The sequence below is a fragment of the Ursus americanus genome, chromosome 9 (assembly GCF_024610735.1).
Source record: "Ursus americanus isolate L20-20 chromosome 9, mUrsAme1.1.p, whole genome shotgun sequence".
Taxonomy (NCBI): Eukaryota; Metazoa; Chordata; class Mammalia; order Carnivora; family Ursidae; genus Ursus; species Ursus americanus.
Genome location: NC_142135.1, coordinates 67,541,515 through 67,564,391, shown reverse-complemented (window position 1 = coordinate 67,564,391; position 22,877 = coordinate 67,541,515). Strand labels below are relative to the sequence as shown.

General features: G+C 39.9%; 1 protein-coding gene across 1 annotated transcript in view; it reads left to right on the top strand.

Annotated features, from left to right (window-relative positions):
* Window positions 1-22,877, top strand: part of CLVS1 (clavesin 1) — a 168,331-nt gene that overhangs the window by 58,229 nt on the left and 87,225 nt on the right. The window contains exon 2 of the mRNA XM_045789033.2: window positions 12,348-12,522. Coding sequence (XP_045644989.2) covers window positions 12,348-12,522 — 175 coding nt within the window. The remainder of the gene's footprint in view (window positions 1-12,347; window positions 12,523-22,877) is intronic.

The window sequence follows — 22,877 nt, the reverse complement described above, 5'->3', positions numbered from 1 at the left end:
TGGTTTCACTGAGATTCTCTGGACCTGAACTTCATTATTTAAAATTAAAAAAAAAAATTGCAAGCATTTTGGGATGGGATTCTATTCTGGGACTGTCTACACATTGCAGGATATTTAGCATTATTGGCCTCTGTCCAGTCAATGCTGGTAGCAGTGTCCAAATACTGTGGAAACCATCCACCCCTCCCATACACACATTACCAGATGTCCCCCAAATGGAAAGGAAGTGATGCTACCTTCAGCTGGGGAACACCTTGTAATCACAAAGATTCCTGCTAGCTGTCATTTACCTTATTCTATTTGGACTGTAAATCCATTCTGGAAGAACCGACCTCCATCTTACTCCACTCTCCCTCCAAGCTTCCCCAGTACTCTGGCTTGCTGTGGTCAGCAATTACTTGCAGTACTTATAGGTTGCCTCAGGATCCAGAGAATTAGGTAGCTGCATAAGTACCATCTCCAATTCCTGAATGTGGGTCAAGGAGACAGGAAGTTCCAGCACCTTCTTCTGGGAATATTCTGTATGAACCAGAACCAGGAAAACCCTCCTTGTCCCTTGGTTAGTAGAAAAGGGATGGATAATAGCCCATCAGTTTATAGCAAGCAAGGTTTAAAGAAGAGGAGAAAACTTGAAATAGAATTTTCCAGAGTCTGACCATTACATTTTTTTCCTCTTTTCTTCTTTGGAAATTAAACTGCTGATCTTTCTAAGTGGTCCCTTACAATCTCTGAGATTTTGTTAGACTACATTTAGGCATCAAAATCCTCCTACAACAAGGAGAAGTAAAATCCCAAGTCCTAAAATATTGTATTTTCTCCTTGTGTGAATATTTAAATATACGAATTATGTCTATATACATATGTAACACGTTTTCCAAATTCTGTTCTATTCAGAGTAGGATATTTTGGACCTATGCTGCAGATAAATGTATGTTGATGTTTTACAGGATCTCCTGTGGTGTAGCTACTAAGTGGCAGCAATAAATAATAACCACCGGCTCTAATTGCTTAGAGAATTGCCAAGTGATAATCTGTGATGTAATTAAGTAAAAGGAACTAATGTTGTCTTTAACCACCTCCATAAAATAATTCCCCAGAGCTTTCATGCGTAGAGTCACCTTGAAGGGCAAAATCAGCTCCAGGCACACTCTATTCTTTGGAGGTTTTTTGCTTTGTTTTATTTTGTATTGTATTGCCCCATCAGCTATGATGAGCTTAGGTTTATTCTCTTATAAATATATTAAATGTTACCTTTTGTTTTGCTTCTGATTCCTAGCATTAAGTAGGGTGAAAATAAGTGGTTCTGTATGAGCCTCAGTAAGTGGGTCCATTGGAGCTCCCAGCCCTCTGGTTTATAGAGAAAAGGGGAGGGCATTACCATTCTTTAGTGTCCATGACCTGCCTGATTTGGGCTGGGTGGGGCTGGGTGGGTGTGCACGTGCATCTTCTTCTGGGAGAATTCTAGACACTCCCACATCTCTACTCTGATACGTCTGGTCCTGCCAATTAACTATTATAGTCACAGGACTCCAGGCTCCAGCTTTCATCTGAAACTTCCAAAGGGGATTTTTTTTTCTGCTGAAGTTAAACACATGTCTGGTTGTGGAGGAAGTATAGGTGGGATTTGCAGAAAGCTTTTTCTCTCTGGGCCATGGGAATATATTTATCCTGGTTTCAGAAGCATGCTCAATCCTCTTATCATTATTGTGATTTGTGAACCATCACTAAGCATTATGGGAGTTGATCAAGACCCCAAACTCTTCCCATTAGGTTTATCTTTCTGTGTTCAAACTCAGAATGGTATAGACAGTGTTAAGGGTCTTTCTGAGCCTGATAGCTATGAAGGCACAGCAACCTTATATCCTTCTCTCCCTAAGAATCCAATAACCTTAAACTGTCTTAAGGAAGATAAAATAGTTGAAGGTTGATAGCCAGGTAGAAGAATGTCTACCTGAAAATCATCTAACAAGTTGCATTTCTGTCAGGGTAGATAATAAATATATAAAAATACACTATCTCTGAAAATAAGATTTCCCTTTCTGTTACATAATGATTTCCTGTGGCTCTCTCCTTTTAATCTTCCGTGAATTTGATTGCTTGCTGCTGTTTCAGTAGCTTATGATTAAGGAGGCTAGAATTTTAAAGAGGGGAAAGGATAAACCAACTTTGAAAACTTCAATCAGATTGCAGACTCTCTAAATTCAATCAGTCTCTATTAAATCTTCTGATGTGAATTATCCATATTTTTCAGGGTTGAGATTCCTAATTACAGGCAACTAATTTTAGACCTTTGGGAATTCTCAGTCTTAAGATATTGTTAACCTCTTTATTAAGCACAGAGATTTGGAGTTTTCATTGGAGTAGGCAGTTTTCTGCATTAATTAAAATTATGAGAGGTTGCATACTTCCATCTTAAGTCACAGGTGTGCCTTCCATGAAATGCAACATCTATAGAGTTGTTTTGCTAATGTACTATTTAATTCAAGTTGCCTTGCACGCTATTATCAAGGTTTATGATTTTGGAAAGGAACCTCTTGATTGCAAGAGTGTCAGCAGCATATCACCAAAGTGGAGATGCTCAGGAGGTAAAATCATTCAAAGCATTGTAGTATTATGGGATAGATGTTTTCCTAAGATAGCTTCTCATCTTACTGTCCAATTTCTTATCCTGAAAGTGATATTGTTGTTATAAGAGCCAGACAGACTGACAGGAAAGAATATTCTATTCCAAGTTGTGACTAGAACATCACTATGAACCCTATGCAACATCTACAAATGTCACTTGAATTCCATTGGAAGTAAGCAATGTGATTATCCACATTAATTCGCTCATATCAAGGGAGATCTTGCTGTCTGTGACCTCAGTTAAGCGGATATGATCCTAGCTCTGTGATTAGTATTTAATATTAGGTACTTATTTGCATCCTTGAGACTCTTCCTAGTTTTTACTTTTCTGAAGCTCCTCAGCCAGGGGCGTTACCAGAAGAGAGAAGCATGAAATTAATTTTTCATAGTCATTTACTAATGGATGGAATGCTCATAACTCACTTCCATTGGGGTGGTTTTGAATTCTTCAGTGGCTCCCTATAGACCTTGGATCAATGCCCATCTAGAGAGCTGGATGAAATAAACCCTTTCCTCACTTACATCTCAGGGTGTCTTAAAGTGTTATTTAGGGACCAGTTCTTTCCCAGTGGGCTAAGAATCTCATGGTATACCAGACTTCTATCTAGAAACATTCCCATCTAGCATTTATTATTAACTCTTCTAGATTGTCATTTTCATAGTCTTAATTAATGACATTTCTAACCTTATGTGAATGCACGCATGGCTCTTTCCTAAACCGAAATCAAATCTTCAAGCCTAGTTTCCTTTCCTTTTCTTGGATATATGTTACTCAGTAGCACATTATTCCATAAATATGAGCCATAATGGCAAAGGGGCCTAAGGACACACATCTGACACTGCTACCCTTAGGAATGAGCATAAGAGACATTGAAGAGGAGGAAAATCTCCCCGCTGGGGCTCCCAAAGTGAGTTTTGTCCATTTTCACTGTTTCAGAACATCCAACAGTTTTGTTTAGCACCTGCCTTTCTTCCTTCACTAAGCATCATTTGTTGAGTACCTACTATGTGTGGGTACTGGTGATTGCCAGGGATTCAAAGACAAATAATACACTCCCAGCTCCGACGAAGCTCATAGTCTAGGCTACAGAGGCAAGTGGTCTCTAATGAATAGGACAGGAAATATTCTTGCTTGCAGACATGGCATCAATTTAAGGAGGGATTTCATCACTTGTGTGGCAAGAATATAGACCCCACATGACCATGCATTCCTAGGCACCCTCTTGACAACCCTGATGTCAAATCATGTTAATACTCACATCAACACTGTGTGTCATTCTTATTATGTAAGATCCTTTGTAAGATACAACTACAGCATCGCTGACTTTCTTCTGACTTGACAGAGTTCCTTCCGTCTTAATTAGTAGCACTGTCCTTCCTCTCTTGACACCTCCATCTAATCTGTAACTAAATCCTGGGTACTCATTTCTGCAGTTCTTCCCACATCTCTATCATTTCCATTCAGCTCTCGCCTAATGCCTTGTAGTCACCTCCTCCTAATTCGTCTGTGTGACTCCAGTCTCCCAGATGTCAGTCCAAATCCCCTAAAGCATAATTGCCACTGCCTCCCCACTCTGCCTAAACACTCAGTGGTTCTCCCATCAAGCAGAATGAAGACAAGTCACAACCCCTTTTCCGACTATATTTCTGAATTTTTTTCACTTTGTTCCACAGCACAGGCAAACATGCCATTGTTCCCAATACATAGCTTCTGTGCTCTCAACTCTTACTGTTGTATATATGGCTCCTTCCACCCTTTCCCTTCTATGTCCAGTGTCCAAACCTTCCCATTCTTCATAGCCCAGTTGAAGATGTCCCAACCCCCCCTCCAGCCATAAGTGATCTCTTTTTCATTATTCCCAAACACTTTGCAACCCCTATTACTTTCTATCTGATACGATATTCACTTATGTAATAATGAAAACCACTGTGACTATTAGCACCTTCTATGGATTGTCATGAGCCAGTTGCTCTGTGGTGGCTTTTTTATACATTATCTTACTTTACCATTACTAGTAGCATAGGTGCTGTGATCCTCCTTCTGCAGATGAGAAAACTAAACCACAGAGAGATAAATAACTTACTAAGCTCACATAGAACAGTCAGGATTTTAATCAGAGTCTGCCTAACTCCAAATCTCACTGCTTTCAATGATTATACTTCATTTACCTCCCCTATACATATTTTTAAAAAACCCCTACCAGTTTCCATCTACTAGCAGAAAAGGGGGAAAAAATCCTTTTATCTTACATGTTTCCCATAAAGCAGAACTTTGTTAATTATTTGAATAAATGCCTCCTGACTCCTTATCCAGTTCCAGGTACTTCAAAAAATTTAAAAGAAGACATTGAATGATAAAAATTTGCATTGCATTATCTGGGGGTGCCTGGGTGGCTCAGTCACTTAAGCATACAACTCTTGATTTCAGCTCAGATCATAATCTCAGGGTCGTGAGATTGAGCCCTATGTTTGGCTCTGTGCTTAGTACTGAGCTCGGAGTTTGCTTAAGACTCTGTCTCCCTCTGTTCCTCCCTCCCCCTCTCAAATAAATAAATAAAATCTAAAATAAAAAAACAAATTGCACTATCTATTTAAGTGAGCAGATAGTTGCATTTGGTCTTAATTTCATTCTCTTCAATTTTAGGGAGAATTTGAAGCACTGGGTCAAATGCAATGAAAACATAGGTTTTATCTACTCAAACCATTTCTTCATTTAAGCAAAAAATAACTGAATGTGATGGAAGACAACTTCTAGGGGAATTAACTTTTAATTTTGAGTTATTGTATGTGTACACACACAGAGAAACACACACATGATTTATATTCTTGTTTGCCACAGAAACACAAACAAGGAAGAACACTAGCAGATTGGAATTTGAGAGCTTTAGTTTCAATGTCATTTTGAATGCTGAGTATGAATACTTTACAATCTTGTGTATGTAGCGAGAGATGGATAGGCTTGTCAGGATTGGTCTGCAGAAGTATAACCTCTTTTCTTCAAGCTTTCCTTGAGTGACAAAACACTGATTTCACCATTTTCATCTTTATTTTCTCTATACTAGTTCTAAATGAGAGCCCTGTTCTTAGACAAGATCATTACCCTTTTGTGTTCTTTCCTCTATAAGCAAATGGTTGGGTAGGAGGTGAGTTTGAGCCAAGGATGAGTGCCCCATGCTCTTTCCATGTATTGCTGTCATACTTGGTAGAGATAGACAAACATTAGAATTGACTGTACTTGTTTTTATAAGATACATCCCATTTAGGTTGAGAGTCTGTCATCTGAACTGAACTAAGTATTCAGAAAGCAGATGACCTGCTGTAGCTTGCCCCTTATCTAAATGCCACACATAGGAACTGGGGCCAGATATGTTACGTTTGAATGGTATTGAATACATTATTCCTTTTATCTGAAGCTGAGGCTTTGAGAACCAGATATTCCCATATTACAGCTAATAATAAACCAAGAGGCAACTCATTATTCTGGTGTTACAAGGATATTCTTGTGTTAACACAAATCCAGAAGTTTTCTTCACTGACAGGAATAGGATAAAATTAACAGAGATAAAAAAATTAATTGCAAGGTGTTCTCCCTTTCCTTTTTCATTCATTCTTTCTTTCTCCTTTCTTTCTTCCCTGATCTCTTTTTCTCTTTCTCCCTTTCTCTCTACTCTTGAAAAGATGCATCTCATCAAGTCATGTGAGACAGAATTAAGTCCAGGCCACTGTTCTCTGGGTGATCATCCCTGCTGAGAAAAGTAATTGTCTAATTTACTTTCTAGCTAACATTCAGGAAAGTAAATGTAATATTAAGCTCTTGCAAATATTAAGTCTACTACAGCAAAGTTTATAAAAAAATATGTTTATATATTTTTTAAGATTTTATGTATTTGTTTTGGGGGGGAGGGGAAGAGGGAGAGAGGGAAGCAGACTCCCGGCTGAGCAGGGAGCCCAATGCGGGGCTCAATCACAGGACCTTGGGATCGTGACCTGAGCTGAGGCCAGACGCTTAACCGACTGAGCCACCCAGTCACCCAAATTTAAACATTTTTGTTAGCATCTTCCTTGCACCTAATATTTTCAAAACACAGTTGTTTTTTCTTACTTTTCCTTGATTACCCCATTAAGAAATATGTTCATTTGTTTCAGTGCACAATGACACACAGAGACTGTCCAGCTAAACCTTGAGTCATATAAGAATTATTAGAACTCATTTAGAAAAATATATCACCAGAATTCCCATCTGAGACCATGGTTTGAAAACCCTCAGCCCTAGAAGAGGAGGAAATAAGTTCCCCTAGACAGAACACAATTGAATTTTGTACACTTAATGTCCTGCTACCATCACCACCATGCAAGCAGTATGACCAAGAGGGTTACCCCTATAGTTCCTGCAAGTACAAATACTGCCTTCTATTGGGATGTGCTTTCCAATTCACAAAGCTTTTTTGCACATCGTTTTGCATAATTCTTGCAACAAGCCTCTACACGGAGGAGCAGGAAATTAGCCTTTACTGAACTTCAGCCCTCTACGAGTGGTCACATATTTGGTGGGGGGCAGAGCCTGGATATCAAGCCCTGTAGTACAAGCCCTTTTGCCAGTTTACCGAAATAGGGTTCTTCCCCTGTCCAGAGGCCAAAATGCATTAGAAGAGATACAGATTGAGCACATGTTCCTCTCCACCTTGGCTTGGACATCATTATCAGATAAGGGGAAAGCATAGTCGATAACTATGAGAACCATGCCATGATTATTTTAATAATTACACTTTGAAAGAAGTCTCAATGGGATGAAGAGATATAAAAGCATGCTCAGATGCAATGTTTCTGCATTTGAAAATAAAACATAGATATTTGATAGCCAACTATTTGCAAAAGCATTTTGTGGTTTAAGGACTTTTAAATATTCCCAAGAAAAAAACTGTAAACACTTGATGATATTGAGCATGAAGTTAAGAGGTTTTGAGACAGAGCCGGCCTAAAAGCTTTAACTGCTAATATTAAGAGACTTCTTGCCGCAACAGAAAACTTAGAATAAGAATATGCACTGTGATTTCAGAGTGATTAAGAGGCTTCCCACTCTTCCTTTTAAGAAACAGTCTCACTGGTAAGCCTGTCGTATCTCTACATGGTTATCTGATCACATATCACAGCTTTGTTCTTATGGGAGTCTAGGATCTAGGTTCTAGGTTCTAGGTTCTAGAATTTTACTAAAAATTGAAAGCACAAAGGAGTCACTTCTTGAAGCTTAGAGATCTTCTCACTGGTAAAAGGCTTACTATTTTCCACTATTTTGTATCTCATTTGTATTATGCTGTTGATAAATTTTAAAGCCTCAGGTAACAATATTGGATGCTCCACTCATAAAAACAATGGAACCTAATAATGAGCCACTATTTCTAATCTCTAAATGCTCACAGTATAATGTTGAAAACCCTTAGATAAACCGTGAGTAAGTCCTAATGAATATAAATGTATTATCCTTTGAGAGGGGGAAGTTGACGTTTTCTACTAACTGTTTAATAATACAGTTCTTTACATTTCATTGACAATTTGTAGTTTATATAGTGCTTTCATATATATTACCACATTTGTGCTTTTAATTATCAATCAAAAACTGATACAGTCCATAACTGACTATATAAATGCCATGCAAATTATAGAAAAAGGGTAAAAAGCTCTAAATATCCATTTTCATCTGTTCCTTTTGACACAAGTGATAAAATACTCTGATGGAATTGTGATTGTAGACAATACAGAAAAAAAATTTTTTTCTAGGACTTATTAAGCAATGTAAAAATTTAAACAAGTTAGTAGAATGAAGAAATTCTGGAAATGTCTTCTCCTGCTCACATTTCTACAATTTATTTAGGATAGCTGAATTGTTCATGACCATTTTGGTTTGCTTAGAAACCTTGATAGAAGATTCATAGAAACTTACCATGACAGATTACAAACTCTAGTAAGCACTTAAAAAACCTTTTTATTTAAAGCAATTTTAGATTTATATATTATTATGAAGACAGCATAGAGGGTTTCCCTATACCCTGCATCTAGTTTCCCCTATTATTAACATCTTGTATTAGTATAGTGTATTTACTACAACTTATAAACCAATATTGATACATTTTCATTTACTAAATCCATAATCTATTGAGATTTCCTTAGTTTCTACCTGATATCTTTCTTCTGTCCCAGGATCCCACAAGATACCACGTTACATTTAATCTTCATGTCTTCTTAGGCTTCCTCTTGGATGTTACAGTTTCTCAGACTTTCCTTGCTTTTTAATGAACTTGACAATTTTGAGGCATGTTGGTCAGGCCTTTTATAGAATGTTCCTCGATTGGAATTGGTCTAATGTTTTCCTCTTGATTAATCTGGGGTTATGCTCTTTTGGGAGGAAGATCTCAGAGGTAAAGTGCCATTTTCATTGCCGTATCAAGGGACAGTACTATCAACAGAAGTTATCTCTGTTGATGTTGGCCCAAATCACCTGCCTGAGGTAGCGTTTGTCAAGTTTCTCCAGGGTAAACTTACTTTTTTGCCCCTTTCCATACTGTGCTCTTTGGAAGGAAGCCATTATTCTCAACCCACACTTAAGGAGTGGGATTTATGCTCCAACCTCCTTGAGGGAAGAGTATATGCATAAAATATTTGGTCTGAGAGGTATTTTTAAATTATAAAAACCTGGGTGGATTTCATGAGTCAAAAGTGTTGTAATGAGGAATGAAGAAAAAGATTAGGAAATCCATATGAGGAAGCCAAGAAGTGAGGAATTCAAGATAATGATCATAGCTACAGTACGAGATGAGATTGCTCTCCTGAACAAGGGTTAAACTTGATAATTCGAAGCACATTCCATTCAGCTTTTTCCTGCTTATCCAGTTCCTCTGGAAAAGTGAAGCATTTGAACATTTGGAAACTGCAATAAAGTCCAGAATCATTTCACTTTTCTCTTGAGATCATCCCATAAATAGAATACTTCATTCACTGACAAATGCTTATCCTGCAGTAAAGTTCTGGTGTTGAAAATGCATAAAATGTTTTCCACATTTCCAGACAGAGTTCCATATCTTTTCTTGGGAGTGAATACAAGTGGATAAGTGATGAGAAGAGGTGCTATCTCTACTTTATGCTGTTGCACTTGACTTGGTTAGCTTACCCTCTGATATCGGACAGCTGTTGTTGTGTAACAAATCATCTCCAAACTCAGTGGCTTAAAAAAGTAATCATTTATTATCGCTCACACATCTGTGAGACAGCTTGAGTTTATCTAGCCTGACTTCAGCTGGGTGGCTCTGCTTCTCATGAAGATCTGCTAGTTGGCTGGGGAGTCACTGATTTGTGTTCCTCAATCTTCCCTTTGGTCCAGCACTCTAACTGAAGCATGTTTTACCATGGCAATGCCCAAAGGCAAAAGAACAAGTAGTAACATTTGTAACCTATCATACTCTTATTTCTTGAAGCACCTTCTCTCTTGTTTTAACCTAATACTGTCTTGATCCTCTTATCTTTTATTTCTTTAATTCTTCTTCCTTTGACTCAATACTATAAATAAGCTCTTCCTAAGTCTTAGCCTTTTAGTCCTGACTTTCTCCATGTGTGTGCTCTTCCTAAGAAAGCTTATCCATGGTCAGACTTTCTAATTCACTAATGGCCATTTCCAGTTTACTGTTAGGCATTTCCATATTTTCGTTATCTGTAGTCCCCTGCTCCATTTAATGTTTGCTCCCAATATAAAGCTGTGTGTCTGAAAATGACTTTGGTCTTTATATTATGTTTGATGCGGATGCAAAAACAAAAACAAAGTTCTAATGGAAACCTATCCTACATTAATCGGAATTTGATATCTCTTAAAGTTAAAAAAGAACACATCTGAAAGAAAACAGTAATGATGAGAAGAGTATTAAAAACCATTTCCTATGAGAAATAGTTAATGTTACTAATATATATCTTTGTAAAGATTTTATTTATTTATTGGACAGAGAGAGACATAGCGAGAGATGAAACACCAGCAGGGGGAGTGGGAGAGGGAGAAGCAGGCTCCCAGCAGAAGAGCCTGATTAGGGCTCAGTCCCAGGACCCTGGGATCATGACCTGAGCCGAAGGCAGACGCTTAACGACTGAACCACCCAGGCGCCCCTAATATTTTTTTAATCTAAGATTATCCAGTGAATCATGATCACCATGTTTACATAGTTGAAGCTATGTGACATGGGAAGACCTGAGGTTTTTCTTTTGTAGCAAAACTACACCCAGTAAGTAGATTTGGAAGAGGAAAATTTTAGCTTGATAGAAAAAAATTTTACTAAACAGAACCGCACAGAAGCAGAATGGGCTGTATATCTTTATTTTTTCAATTGTTGTCACTCGTCTTTCCTGAAATGTCTTGCTCCCCCTTCTCCCAATTATCCATCAAAATCCTATCCATCCTTCAAGATTTATCCCAAGCTTTCATCACTCCATAAACTCCTCCCTGACTACTCAGATTTTATTGATCTCTTTCAACTCAATGTTGCTAATTTCCTAGCCTACCCCAACTAAATCAAGGGCTCTTTGAAAATAGAAATAGAACATATTATTTTATAACCTTAAATATAAAACACAATGCTGAGCTTATAATAGACATTCAGTAAATTCTTACTGATTTACTGTTCAAATGTTCCAGATTTCTAATCTGGAATCATTAGAGTTGGTTAGAATTTGAACTAGGCTGAAATGACCAAGAACCTGATCATTTCACACTAATTTCACAGAGGAGATGCCTTCTGATTTTAACAGTAAACCCAAAGGAAGTAATGAATTTTGCCATTACTTGCCATGCAAGCTTATATTTTCCTACTTACCAAAAAAGGCACTGAATTTAGAGATCCTCTAAGGTTTTAGATTTATAGCTCAGATAATCTGTTGGGAGAATTAGCAGAATGAAAATGCCATCATTTCTTCATGTCTGAAAATTATTTCACACAAAAATCATCTGATGAATGGAAATATCTGATATGGAGAAACACATACAACACGGGAGAACTGTCACTCTCGTTTATATTCAGGTCTGCCTGTTGTCATAGTTACTGATGCACTCAAAGCGATTTCCCTCCTGAATCACACTCTGCAAACCTTCAATGAAAATAAGCTATTCTTCCTGTTATATTTTTCTCTATCCAAGAACTGAAGCTAAAAAATAGCATCAATTGCATGGATGTTTTTGTACTTTTAGCAAGATTTTAAACATATGAAAGGAACAGGGGGTTTAATCAAAATAAGTGCCTCTGATTGAGGTCTCACCTCATTTGTTCAGCAATGATTCACTGAGGAGCTAGGCGCTGAGGACACAACTGTGATTATGGCCCTGTTGCTGCCCTACAAGTGAACAGAGCTCTGTGAGGAAGAGAGCAGAGTAAGGGATGCATTTCAGTGAAATCCAATCAGTTTGTGCCAGAAGCAGAGGATGGAAGCCAATGGAAACACTAAAGAGAGATACTTCATAAAGTTCAGGGTGGGTGCTGATGCAGTCGGATCAAAGGGAGGTATCCATCCTGTGAGTCTTGAAGCATAATTCCTGTGAAGTTTAGCAAATGTATTTTCAGTCACTTTGGGTAGAGGACACCCGTGTTACCCTGAAGGTCAGGCTCATGGAGCAGTGGCGTGAGGCAGCCATCCCTCTACATACAGATCACCTGCTAATATTCACACACTGCCTCTCCTTTCTGCTTTGGCTACAGGAACTCCTTCACAGACATCCTCCGTGCCATCCTGCTGTCCCTGGAAGTCCTTATCGAAGATCCGGAGCTTCAGATAAATGGCTTCATTTTAATTATAGACTGGAGTAATTTTTCCTTCAAACAAGCCTCCAAACTGACCCCTTCAATCCTCAAACTGGCTATTGAAGGGCTGCAGGTATGTTCAACAAACATAGAGGGCGAGCCTGTATGACGATGTCCTTTTTTCTTATTTCAACCAAAGTAATATTTGTCCTTGGGAATAGGAAGGAAAACTTAGATACAGTTCATCTGTGAATCCTCCATATTTTCACTTCAGCCTGAGTCAGAACTTTTTTTAATTAGTCTTCATTTTCATTAACAGCACCAAATTACTGTTACCACAGGCACAAATTACCTACTGTAGCAATTATGAATAAAGCTCAGAGATGTTTAGCCTAATCCATTTGAGAGCTCACAAAAATGAAAACTAGAAAACATCTGCTCTAAGAGCATGTCTTATATAGGGGTGGCAAGGGGGCTTTCCAGGGTTTCTAGAAGCAGTTTTGCACTGAGGAAAGGCATCCTATGGATCCTCACTCCCCAGAATGCACTGTGCTTGAAGTGTTTGTACTAAAGTAAATCACTTCAGCTCCAACAAAGGAAGCAGACAAATCTCTACTTCTTGTTCGTATGACCAGTAGTCAGGACTTTGGGGAGGGGGATTTTGTGTAGTGTGGAGGTTGGGGTAGTTAGCCTCTGGGGTCCCTTCTACGTTTAAAAACCAGTGATTCTATGAAAAGTAACAAACTCAGAGGGACAATCTTGCATAGCTTCTTGGTGACAACATTATTATAATTGTACTACAAGATAAAGGCACAGTTCAGGAAGACTACTACTCATGTCCCTTCTTAATTTTGTAGGAAGATTGACTCAGTGGGGACACCACCCCATAAGTGGCCATTATGTGTAGAAAGCAAAATATTTGCTAATTCTCAGATCAGCAGCTGTTACTCATTCTCTTCAAAGGGCAAAAGTAGGAGACCCATTTCCATTACTCATCATACTCTAGTGTGATGTGTTATTGATGGGTCTGTTTCTCAGAATAAACTATGGCTTATTCATATTTGGCCTCCAACAAATATCAGCAGCATGTGGGCCTCTGATGAATGTGTTTATTGAATGGATCTTATTTTATTGAGATGGTTTCCCATTTCAAGGGTAGGAGAAGTAAAGCAGGCATTTCAGAAGAGGAGGAACAAGTACACATTCTTCCACGAATGCCACATTATCCTGGGAGGCTACATCATGCAGTGTATTGGGGGCACATTTTTGAAGTTGCTTTTGCATTTCTAGACCTTGTGGAGTGTCCTGCCTTGCCTCAGCCATATCAATTATAGACCAGTCTGTTCTTCACTATCAATCACTTTCTGTCAATTTCAGCTCCTTTTCTCCAAACTCCTCTCATCCGAGTCTCTGAACGTCTGACCTCTCTCTCTTTATGGCTTTTATCCAAAGTTTTAGAGCAAGCTGCAAGGTTTATTTCATGCCCTATAATTATGCTGACCATAATTCCAGGATCTTCTGTGGTAGTATAAGCTTCATTTACTTTTATCCTTTTTTAAAAAGATAATTCATTACATGTGTAAGTAGCTGTGATTCAAGCTCTGTGTATTTATAAGATTTTTTTTTCATAAATCAGGAAGGAAAATGTCCTTTATCCAACCCTGTGCTCCAATTTTTCTTTCTGAAAATGTGTGGATTATATAATATGTCCCTTGCTAACTTCACCAGGCTGATGTCGGTCTTACTGAGTTAATGCACGTGAACGTGTTTTAAAAGGTAAAGCTATACATAAGCTTGTAAGATATTTTTGTGAGAAATACTAGATGACCTCTTGTGGGCAAGGTGGCTCCCATCTGGGGCTTTACTTGTACCAGGGCCTGGGATGATTCACACAATGTCCAGTTCTGGTTAAGGAATAACTTCTACTGGGAGAAGGGGAGATGCATGAGGTCGGGGTCATAGTGGAGAGAAGGTACTTCCTCCCACCATCTCACTAAGCAATGGCCTGAACCTCTTCACTACTCTCCCCTTATATAAGCTCCCTTGACTGTGGCAAAGTATCAGGCCAATCTGGAGTCAGGCTATCTGGGTTGGAATACAGTCTTTTCTGGGAATTCTGCCAGTGAAGACCTCGGAACCATGAGGAAGGTGCATTCTCTCCTGCTAGGAGAAGGTAGCCAATGGTCCCAGGAGAATCTGAGCTTGGGTATAGTTCCTCCATCTAGGATATGGGCTCCTTGGACCATCTAGCTGTTGTCTTGGCAACTGTGAAGAATCCCTCAGGGTCACTGCAGACAGGTGCTACTTTTGCTTCACAGGGGACAGTCAGCTCTAGCCTTCCAATGACAACTTCTCACACTAGGCTTTCCTCTCTCCAGCTTTGGAGACATTCAGGTCTCCCCCTCTACTGGCTCTCCCAGTGATCTGTCTTCATTGCAGGGATTGTTTTTACCCACAGTGTAGCCATTAAACCCCTTTGACATTTCCAAAAAGTCATAACTGGCACTAAGCAGAATTCACGCCTTCATGCTTACACTTGTTTGTACAAAGAAGATCCAATACAGGGCTCCATTTGTCAGCCATGAAGATTCAAGATAAATTCTACAACACAGTTGATGGGGTGAAGGCGTAGACTCTTGTGGAGAAAGGGGAAGCAAAGCAAGGCCAGTGTCAGTGAGAGAAGAGAAGCCCCTGCTCTTCCTTCTGTGTGCCCTCTGAGAGGTTTGAAGAGTTCGAGCGTCTGCTAGATATGTGGGAGATCGCAGGGGGCTGAGGTCCTATGTTCCAGTGAAGAGAACTTGCTCTCTCTGCTCTTCTGCCTTTTGTAGGGTAGATGTGAGACAGCAGCTTTGTCAGGGGGAATAATCAAACCACTTTTGTGCTAGGCCATCTGGTTTGGGGTTCTAGCTATTTATAGGAGCTGTCTCAAATTACCTGCTGCTCAAACCCTAGATAATTTGGGGCCCTGGAATATGATCCCCAGATATAGGTAATACAACACCTCCCACAGGGAGAAGAGAGTGGGAGCTCACTGCACGGGCAGTGAGAATTTAAAACCATTTTTGGTCAATCCCACACTTTGTATCACAACCTAGTTCCAAAGCCATGAGTTTTAGCCCTATTACCTCTGTTCGTAGTTCTCTGTGAAGACAGTTGCTCAGTGCAACCTTCGATACTAATTGTGCAGGTTGAGTCCTGAGAAGTGGCTTCTGACAGAGATTAGCAGGCTGGAGATTTATTAGGGAGTACTCTTGGGGTCAACTCTTGTGGAAGGGAAGCTGGGGAAGAATGTTTGCCAGCAGGAGAAGTTAAGCTGGGGTTCAATCATTTCCAAAGAAAGCCTCAGGTGTTGTGAGGCTAAGATGACCCTTCAGATTTTTTCCTGATTGGAGACTTTGGTACTCCCATATTGTCCAGTCCTTGGGCACCGGCTGCCCTGGGAAATGGTTGTGAGTTTGGGCAAAATGGGTCTCTTCAGCCTGAAGCCCCAGAGGGCACTGTTATCTGCAAACTTTCTGCTGGCAACACCCCCAGCAACTGGAGAATAAGTCCTCAGTCCTGAATGAGGCGTGGCAGTATATCAGAATATCTCCCATAATAAGCAAAAGATATTTGGACTATCCTGTAATGTAATGTCAAGAAGCTTCCTTTAGCTTGCATCTGGGCATTTAACTGTTTCTTTTCTTGGTTTTATACAGTCCCCAGTTATACTGAAAGTAGAAATAATACCTGGTAATATTGAGGTGATGGGCACTGGGCTGGCAAATCAGTGTCAGCCCTCTATTTGGGTCTACTAGTTGTATTTCTATGTCTTGAAAGTGAGTTATATATATTCAGCTGACCCTTGACAAAGGAGGAAAGGCAATACAATAGAGCAAAGAGTCTTCGACAAATTGTGCTAGGACTGGACATCCATGTGCAAAGACTGAATCTAGATATAGACCTTAGACTTTTCACAAAAATTACCTCCAAATGGATCACAGCCTTAAGTATAAGATCCAAAACTATAGAAATCCTATAACATAGGAAAAAAAAACCTATGTGACCCTGGTTATGGCAATGATTTTTTAGATACACCACCAAAGGTACAATCCATGAAAGAAATAACCGATAAGCTAGACTTCATTAAAATTAAAGAACTCCTGCTCTGCAAAAGACCATGTCAAGAGAAAAGAAGAAAAGTCATAGACTGGGAGAAAATATTTGCAAAGATACATCTGGTAAAGGGCTGTTATCTAAAATATACAAAGAAATCCTCAAACTCAACAGTAAGAAAACGAACAATCCAATTACAAAATGGCCAAAGACCTGAACACTCACCAAGGAATGGCAATAAACATATAGATGGCAAATATACATATGAAAAGATGCTCTCCACCAAATTCATCAGACAAGTGCACATTAAAACAACGAGATACCACCATACACCTAATTAGAATGGCTAAAATCTGGAACACCAGCAGCACCAAATCCTGGCAAGTTTGTGGGGCAACAAAAACTCTCATTGCTGGTGAGAGTGCAGTTTTGGAAGACAGTCTGATGGTTTCTTATAAAATTAAATATATTCTTACCATATGATTCAGTAATCCTGCTCCTTGGTATTTACCCAAAGGAATAGAAAATGTATATGCACCTGAATGTTTATAGCAACTTTATTCATGATTGCCCAAACTTGGAAACAACCAAGATAGCCTTCAGTAGGTGAATGGATAAACTGTGATTCAAGACAATGGAATATTGTTCAGTGCTGAAAAGAATTGAGCTATCAAACCATGAAAAGACATGGAGGAACCTTAAATGCTTATCACAAGGTGAACAAAGTCAATCTGAAAAGGCTACATACTGTGTGATTTCAACTATATGACATTCTGGAAAAGGCAAAGCTATAGAGACAGTAAAAAGAGCAGTGGTGACCAGGAGTTGTGGGTGGGGGTGAGGAGGGCTGAACGGGCCGGGCACAAAGCCTGTGTGATGCTGCAATGATGAATACTTGTCCAAATTTATAGAACACACAACACCAAGAGTGAACTGTAACGTAAACTACAGGCTTTGGGTGATTATTATGTGTCGATGTGGGTTCATCAGTTGTAACAAATGCACCATTCGGGGAGAAAGGGCGAAGGCTGATAATGGGGCAAGCTACACATGTGTGAGAGCAGGGGATAGGTGGGAAATCTCTTTCCTTCAATTTTTCTATGAACTTAAAACTGCTCTAAAAAAAAAAAACAACTCAATGAAAAAAAGGTAATTATATTGCCTCTAACAACAATTATAAAAAAAAATGGTATGTGCGTAGAACATTGGTTATGTGCTTCATGGGCTGAATTAATGAGTTTTAATAATAATCACATAGAAGACTGCTCTTTAAAGGATCATCAGATTTTTATATCAAAAGTTACCCTGTATCAGCCAGTCATGAAATTCTAATAGTGTATGTATTATACATTCCTCCTGTTACAGCAATGCTTTGAGGAAATGTCATTGTTTAGAATGTTAAGTTGTCCCAGTTACATAAATATTCTATGAATATTAGTTCAAAGAACTTCAGTTAAAATACTAATTTTGTGAATGCCTGGAAGTCATTTTCTCTCACTCGGCTGTTTGATCTCTTAAATGCGGTCAATAATGTCTAAAAGAACCGTTGTATCTGTTCATTACAACTTGTTTAAATTTTAATCAAACTTAAAGTAATATTTATGCCACCATTTTAATACAGCTCAGCATTATTCTCAATTCTGCTGAGGAAGTCTGGCAGAATGAGCCACATGCTGAAGTCCTGTTCTGGAGCTTTGTAATGTCTCCAAAATCAATTTTTGGAATCATTTCTTATAAATCACTCCAGCCCCACCATTACAATCAACACGCGGCATTGATCAATGTTCAGCCAACCCCGATCCTTAAAGGGCTTACTGAGCTGCAGTGTTTCACTTAGGAAGAACTAGAGCCTTGGGCCCTGCAGGCTATTTACAAAATATTTGATTCCCTCAAGGACCCAGGCATTTGTTAAGGGTTTAAAGAAGCTTACTTTTCACTCCCTGGAGGAGAGCCTGGCAGCATTCTTTCTTCTTTTTTTTCCTTATTTCTGGGCTTAAGTCATTTTGCCCTGGCCAATCGGACACTTTTTCTATTCATTAACTCTTCATTCAAAGCTTATGGGGTGACTGTCTTGTCGTTACAGATGGTTTTAGAATATTTATATCATAAATATTATAAATATTTGATTTATACTGACGATGCCCCAGGCACTTTTCACGTTCCATTTAATTTCTACCATAAACCTATGAGGTAGTATGGTTTTGACACCACATTTTACAGATGACAAACCTAAAATCTAGAGAGATCAATGCCTCGCCTGAGGTCTTTAAGTGGCAGAACCAGGATCGAAGCACTAATAGAGGACTCTGCTCTCACCTACATCAAAGCGTGGTTGTACCAGCAGCAGCGGCAGCACCTGGGAACGGTTTTGAACGTTCAAAATGTTCAAATGTTTTTGATAGAGTTATCTCCTTTTCTCCACCTCCCTCCTCAAACTCCCAACAGCTTTGAGCCAGTTGAGTGCAAAAGGAGGTCCACTGCTTTTCCATCTTTTAGCCTGAAAGTGGGAGGGGACTTGGAGCAAGGCTCAGAGGCTCAGCCAACTGCAAATCTTCTCTCTCCTGAGCGTCCCTATTTGTTACACTGCTTCCTGCCTTTGTCCATTCCCTCTACCCCCTTCCCACATCCTACTGTCTCACCGCCTTTCTAAAACATATGGTATGTTCACTTTCCTTTGGAGTATCCAAAGTTCCCTATTCACTCGAAAGACTAGAACAGTAAAAAGTCTGGGCCACATGAGAGTTCCCAAGGGTAAATGAATGTATAGCGTGATTAGAAATTTGGAAAGGCAGGTTGGGCAAATGCATTTCAAGCCAGTAGCAGATTCAAACCAAATCAAGAGGCAGTGACCCAGACATGCAGACGTACTGACTCTTGGTGTATTCATTCAACACAGAATGTGGGTCAGATACTCTCTAACTAAACAGGATTTACAGCAGAGAACCAAGCCCACCAGGCTTCCTGAAGCCTACATATAGGCTGCGGCTTTATTATGCAAAATGTAGTCCCCACACCAGCAATATCAGCATCACCAGGAGCTGGTTAGAAATGCAGAATCTCAGACCAGTCTACTGAATCAGAATCTGCATTTCTAGGAGTCCTCCAGGTGATCTGCATGCACGTTAGAGTTGGAGAAACATTACTGCAACAGATAGTGTTACAGTATCAAGGGATCTCAGCCTCAGTGCGTCAGATTCCCCTGGAGGGCATGGTACCACTCACATCACTGCACCTCATTCCCAGAGTTTCTGAGTCCATAGATCTCGAGCAGAACCCAGGAATTTACCTTTCAAGAACATTCCCAGTTGATACAGCAGCACTTTGATGTGGGTGAGCACCCACTCCAACTATTTGGGCTTCCATCCTGGCTCTGCCACTTAAAGACCTCAGGCAAGTCATTGATCTCTCTAGATTTTGGTTTCATCAACTGTAAAATATGGTGTCATAGCAACACTACCTCCCAGGCTTATGGTGGAGATGGAATAGTATGTGAAAGGTGCCTGGGACCAAGTGCCACAGTCCGTGCTCACTGAATGATGGAGTGTTATGGCAGGAATGAAGAGACCAGTCCTCATCCATGGGCTCCTGTGGCTCTAATGTATGGATTTAAATGAGATTGTGCTCCATTGTCCCAGCTCTGTCTGTGTGGATCCTTGAAAATTAGATCTTACCACCCGCTCCCTGGCCCCGAACAGGGGGCTCCCTCTCCTTGGTCACCTTAGTTAATGACTTAGGTCCAGATTGTTGCCACCTGCCTAGGCTGTGGTACTTGAGGTGCTGTTTCTTTCTATTCATGTGGTGTGATCCTTTTAATTATCACCAACCAGTCCACTGCCCTCGCTTCTGCAGCTGGGTGATTAATGGGGTCAAAATCACCTCTTTCATTCTGCAGGACTCTTTAGCAATAACAATTATGGTGTCTTTTATTGATCCTTGCAGTTTTCATGTATTAAAGAATATTAGATGAAACAGATTGAGGGAAAAGGATATTTGTACTTTGACAAGAAGTTTCTTAATTCATGTTTCCTGAACACTCCAGGTATGTTTGAAGAACACTTTCCCTCCAGACAAACTACTTTTTACCTTCTCAGCCACAAAGCTGTAATTCTGAATTTGCCATAGTGCAATATGTTATTATGGAAATATTAGAGGAATAAAAAATCTCCTGTAATGCTAACTTGTTAAGTATCAATTAAACTCAGGAAGATAATTAGGGCTAATGACACTCTGGTGATCCTGATGGCAAACAGGACGACCTATTTAAAACATTTCCAATTAAATAGGTGTATCCCTGGCATATTTTTGATAAATAGTTTTTCTGCACTCTCATGCATTATAGATCTAGCCAGTGCCCCAATTCATCCATTTAAGAAACAGTTACTAAGTCTTTGAGTCAGTCATGAAAATAAACAGATGCAGTCCCTGCTCTTGAGAGGTCATGATTCGAAAGAGGCAGACCCATAAACAATGATGAAAACAATGAGCATGTGAAGAAATGGGGATATGCTACAGGTTAATAAAATCCCAACCCAGGCAGGAGGTGTTAGAAATGGCATCCTGGGGACACCTGGGAGGCTCAGTCGTTTAAGCATCTGACTCTTGGTTTCAGCTCAGGTCGTGAGCTTGGGGTTGTGAGATCAAGCCCTGCATGGGACTCCATGCACAGCACGGAGTCTGCTTGAGATTCTCTCTCCCTCTCCCTCTGTCCTTACCCCCTCTCACTCTCTCTCTCTCAAAATAAATAAATTAATTTAAAAAAAAGAAAGAAAGAGATGGCATTCTGAGTGAGGCACACATCAGTTGATTCTTAGCAGGTGCATGCAGAATAGCCAGGAGAAGACAGGGTGGCAGAATTTCAGGTAGAGGGGATAATATAGGCAAAGACATAGAAGCAAGGCATACTCAATAAGAGAGAGAAGCAGAATGAATTTTGTATTCCTGGAGTACACAAGGACCAGGCAAGAAAGCTGTGTGCCCTGAGGACACTGGGGGCCACTGAATATGTAGAAGCAGAATGGCAACACAAACTTATATTCACATAGGATCAATTTGATGAGTATGAGCAGGGAAGACTCAAAGGCGGGAGAATAACTAAAAGGCAAGAGCAATAATTCAAATAAGAAATAATAAGACTCTAAATACAGGTGATAGAAGGGATTCGATAACTACCTAGGAAGTGAAATAAGGCAGTGCTTGGAGGTTGGATGCTTGGGAATGGAAAGTGGTGGAGTCAAGGTAAAAACTTAGGTGTGCAGCTAGGGTGAAGGGTGGTTGGTGGTACCGACCAATGAGACCAGGCAGACAGGAATGGCAGGTGTGGGGTGATAATGCCCATTATTTGAATGTCGGGCATGTTGCGTCTAGGATCCCATGAGATATTTGAATTGTTTGTATTAAGTCTGAGCTGAGGGGAGAGCTCTGGATAGGGTCTAGAGGGTTGGTGGTATTTGAAATCGTAGGAAGGGAAAAAATCATTCAAAGAAAAACTACAGAGTGATGAACAATGATGGAGAAAAGAACCCAGGTGATGAGCAATGTAAATGAACAAGTTAGATGAAGAGGAGCCCACAAGGAGAAAGGGAAGGTTGAGATGCAGAGTTGTGAGAAGAATCACGAGCTCATCTCCTGACAGAAGCTGAGGGAGTGGGGCTTCAAGGAGGGAAACCACTTCAGTGTGGTGGTGGGACTGGCATCTAGAGAGCTCTGGTTTGGGGAGGGAGGATAGAGTTGAGACAACTCTATCAAGAAATATGTCCAGTAAGCCATAGTGGGTGGTAAATAGAGGTAACTGGAGGAAAGGGAGCAGAAAGATGGTAATGGAAGAAGTATTCCATCGTACTTTTCCACTGGAGACTTTCAGCAGCGGAATATATTCAAGGCCTTCACACAGCCGCGTAAGATCAGTCTTGACAAAGGATTGACCTTTGTGAATTGTTTAGTTCCAGGTTAATATTTCTCAATTCACCAATGTAGAGATCTCTGCCTTTCATTATTATGAAATGAAGTGTGACATGGCTATCCAGGGACTCTGTTCTGAATATATTATGTATTTGCAGGAATATGGACTACTATGAATTTCTAGTCCTGTCATTGTCCAAGGGGACCTTGTGCCACAGAGTTAACCAGTATTCAGCAGCCTTGAAGCCCCCCCCCCCCATTGAAAGAACCTGTGTGGAAACGCTTGCCCTGTAATCCCCATTTTCTGGTGATTAAGCCATAGGTATTAAAATTATACACATTTCCAAAAAATCAATTAGAGCTCTTTGGTTTTATGGGATGGAAAAGCACCTCAAATCTGGCTCAAACAAAACAAAAATGGAGGGGAAAGACATTTACATAACAGAAAGCTTCAGAGCTAGTCTATCTTCCAGGCTCTGCTAGTCACGGAGGTGA